The sequence below is a fragment of the Sinocyclocheilus anshuiensis genome, unplaced genomic scaffold (genome assembly GCF_001515605.1).
Source record: "Sinocyclocheilus anshuiensis isolate Anshui unplaced genomic scaffold, SAMN03320099.WGS_v1.1 scaffold1538, whole genome shotgun sequence".
Taxonomy (NCBI): domain Eukaryota; kingdom Metazoa; phylum Chordata; class Actinopteri; order Cypriniformes; family Cyprinidae; genus Sinocyclocheilus; species Sinocyclocheilus anshuiensis.
The window spans coordinates 326,364-330,416 of NW_015547762.1; the positions used below are offsets into that span (position 1 = coordinate 326,364).

General features: G+C 37.7%; 1 protein-coding gene across 1 annotated transcript in view; it reads left to right on the forward strand.

The window, feature by feature from the left end:
- LOC107704504 (dedicator of cytokinesis protein 7-like) overlaps nt 1-4,053 on the forward strand; it is a 54,796-nt gene that overhangs the window by 7,182 nt on the left and 43,561 nt on the right. The window contains 10 exon segments of the mRNA XM_016507438.1: nt 402-531; nt 672-884; nt 982-1,067; nt 1,152-1,218; nt 1,625-1,774; nt 2,263-2,343; nt 2,443-2,605; nt 2,811-2,953; nt 3,124-3,217; nt 3,301-3,463. Coding sequence (XP_016362924.1) covers nt 402-531; nt 672-884; nt 982-1,067; nt 1,152-1,218; nt 1,625-1,774; nt 2,263-2,343; nt 2,443-2,605; nt 2,811-2,953; nt 3,124-3,217; nt 3,301-3,463 — 1,290 coding nt within the window.

Genomic DNA, 4,053 nt, shown 5'->3' on the forward strand with positions numbered 1-4,053 from the left:
AACGGTGATACCGTTATTACCAGTGTTGTCACTCGTCGATTAACCGGTGGGAAAATTTCCTCACCGTTACAACCCTATTTCCATGTCAATTTTTATTTATTTATTTAAATTTATTTCATTTATTTTCATTCATTTATTTTGCTATGGTTAAACGGATAACTTTCTCAATTCCAAGAAAAAAAAAGAAATTAATTTAGGCTTACATTTTTATTTTTTGAATGCCTAATTATGTCATAGAAATGCTTTCCATGTCAATTATTATTTATTTATTTAAAAAAAAAAAGTCTTAAATGACATTACATGAGGGGAAATTTGGATGGAACATTTAATCAATACATTTTATTAGGTCTCTTTTTGTATACTGATTAGCATACAGGTAATAAAGTATTTTGGATGCACAGGTACCACAAGTTGGGCACCGCATTTAATCCCAACACTTTGGATAAGCAGAAAGAGAGGCAAAGAGGTTTACCCAAGCAAGTTTTTGAGTCTGACGAGTTGCCAGATCACAGCAGCTATCAAGATGATCAGGTAAACTTGTCTTTGCTACTGTTGCGTGTTATGTAAAGTTTTTTTTTTCTTTCTTAAGCCCAGAAGAATAATTGCACAATATCCCTATGAGTTTCTTTTTGAATTCACTGAATATAAACACTGACTTTTGCATGTCACAGGATGATCTGAAGCGAAGGTCCATGTCAATTGATGACACTCCACGTGGCAGCTGGGCTTGCAGTATATTTGACCTGAAGAACTCTCAGCCTGATGCTCTGCTGCCTCACCTTCTGGATCGAGTACCCAACGAAGAAATCGACCGCCACAATGAGGACCAGCGCAAGTCAAACCGCCATCGAGAGCTCTTCGCACTGCATCCTGCTTTGGATGAGGTAGAGCATGATATTTTGTTTCAATATTTCCAATATTGTGTCTAAAGATACGGATTACCAAAACACTTCTTGAATTCATCTTTTTTTTCTCATGTAGGATGAACCCATCGAGCGCCACTGTGTGCCTGATGTTCCAAAAGAACATTTTGGTCAAAGGCTTCTTGTCAAGTGCTTGTCCTTGAAGTAAGTGGGAAACAGCTTTTGTGGACTGAAATGTAACACTAATGGTTACAACGTTGCTGATATGATTCTCTTCTTCCTTTTAAGGTTTGAGATAGAAATTGAGCCAATATTTGCAAGTTTGGCCTTATATGATATCAAAGAAAAGAAAAGGGTAAGCTGTTATAATTCCCTGTGTGATGTATAAGTTAAAAGTTGTGTAAGCATATAAAATAATGAATATTAATTAATTCACTTTTAAAGTGAATTATGGTGCCATAAAAATATACACAATGGATTACATTAAACTTGCAAATCTGAAGATAATTTTCTTTTTTTTAATTTTTTTTAAATTGCATTTGTAAAAACAATTTTGATGGGATTAAATTTAGATTTTTTTTAACCCAATGGATTTCCAAAAGATACATTCAAATACAAGTTACATTTATGTGTAAAGGAAATGTCACTTAATGTTGCTAACTGGTTTCAACACTAGAGGGTAGTAGTCACCTGTTCAAAGATTTTATTAGTTCCTTAGCACTCCCTCTGACATCCTAACATTCTCCTGTCTTCATCCTCAGATATCAGAGAACTTTTACTTCGATTTGAACTCTGAGCAAACGAAGGCCATGCTGCGACCGCACATCCCATCTGCTGCTATCTCCACCCTGGCCCGCTCTGCTGTCTTTTCAATCACCTACCCTTCTCAAGACGTCTTTCTTGTTATCAAGGTTGGTTACATCATGCAGCATCATTCTTAACATTCAGATCCCTATTCATGAGCAGAATATATATTTTGTTCTTTTGAACTTTATCAATGAATCCTGGAAAAAATTTATCATGATTTCCACAAAAAAATATATATATAAAAAAAAAAAGTTAAGATTTTAAAATCAACAATAAGAAATATTTCTTGAGCATCAAATCAACATATTAGAATGAATTCTGAAGGATCATGTCACTCTGAAGACTGGATAATATAATCTATATATAATATATTTTATAATTATGTATTTATTTTTTAAACATTGCATGCATTTATGTTTTCAAGTCAATATGGCATTAATGGATTTATGAAGTGTACAGTTTTTTGTAGTTGCATGTTTGATGATCGTTGCATTGATTTTATGTTTGCACTGATGTTCGTTTATTGCTTAATTTGAGTGTTTTGAGTAGTGTTCACTAAAGCAGTGCATTGTTGCACTGTGTTTGCTTTCAGCTTGAGAAGGTGCTTCAGCAGGGAGACATTGGAGAGTGTGCAGAGCCTTACATGGTCTTTAAAGAGTCAGATGCTGCCAAAGTAAGCCATTCATAACAGTTTATACATTGTGCACCAGCTCCTAGTGGAATTCAGCCCAGCATGGTTACTGTTTTTATATTCTCTTCTCTGGTACTACAGAATAAGGAAAAGCTTGAGAAGCTACGCAGTCAGTCCGAACAGTTCTGTCAGCGACTAGGGCGTTATCGGATGCCCTTTGCCTGGACGGCCATACACCTCATGAATATAGTGAACAGTGCCGGCAGCCTAGAGAGAGACACAGAGCTGGAGATGGGGCTGTCAGGTGAGTTTTAAATGACACAGATGCTTGTGCATGTTTATCCTGTACTTGTACTTAGTTTGAAATTATTTTCCCGAACAACATTTGAATGAGTGATGAAGTGAGACTAGTCCCATATTTCATTTTGGCTCTTAATGCCATACCACAGCATTTGATCTGATCTCATACTACTAAAGTTTTAACTACTTGATTTTGCACTATTGCACAGAACGGAAAGGCTCTTGGTCTGAACGGAGGAACTCTAGTATTGTGGGACGTCGTTCGATGGAGAGAACCACCAGCGGAGATGAATCATGCAGTCTGACCAGCTTCAGACCAGCTACCCTGACAGTCACCAACTTCTTCAAACAGGTCACGCTGTTATTCAAAAAACTAAACATCCCAGTATTGATCTCGTTCATTGAAAGTTGACTGTCCTTCAGTTATCGGTCGTTGCATAGGTCAGACCGCTAAAGCTAATAAATACTCCTGCTTTTGACATTTGAATATGTTTTTTATGTTTTATTAATATGTCATATTAGGAAGGAGATCGACTAAGTGATGAAGATCTCTACAAGTTCCTAGCTGACATGAGGCGCCCATCCTCTGTGCTGCGTAGACTGAGGCCCATTACAGGTAGAGTTCTTTTGGCATGTTTATTTTGGCCATATTAACATTTATGTAGTGAGTTATGTAACTGATTTACTAAATACCCTCAGCCCAGCTGAAGATTGACATCTCACCAGCCCCCGAGAACCCTCACTATTGCCTGACACCTGATCTGCTCCAAGTGATGCCTTACCCAGATAGTCGAGTGCGGCCAACCAAAGAGATCCTGGAGTTCCCTGCCAGGGACATTTATGTGCCCAACACCACTTACAGGTATAAATGTTAAGATCAGTGATTTTCAACCTTTTTGACTCCCAACACCCACCCATTGTCCACAATAATATTCAATAAGTTACCCTATTCGCCAATATTACCCTATTCAAGTGAGACTTGAAATGTAGATGTTTGATGTGTAGCACTTTTTATTTATAGCACACATTTAAAGGGGTCATATGATGCGATTTTAATTTTTCCTTTCTCTTTGGATTGTTACAAGCTCTTGGTGCATAAAGAAGATCTGTAAAGTTGCAAAGACTAAAGTCTCAAATCCAAAGAGATATTCTTTATAAAAGTTAAGAGTCAACCACGCCTACCTAAAACGGCTCGTTCTAACACGCCCTCACATGTCTACGTCACTGTGTGGGAAGATTTGCATAACGCCGCCCAAATGTTCACGCAAACATAGAAGGCGTAACTTTTATTCTCGCTGTAGTATGGTTGCCGCCACCGCCATGTCGTGAAGACGCTGTGTGTTTTGTTGTGAAAGCGAAACTACTTTGTTTGGCCTTCCAAAAGAGGACGATATCCGCTTCGTCATGCCTAGAGCTGATCCGTGCTGGTCGCTGAGGAAATACATCAACTTC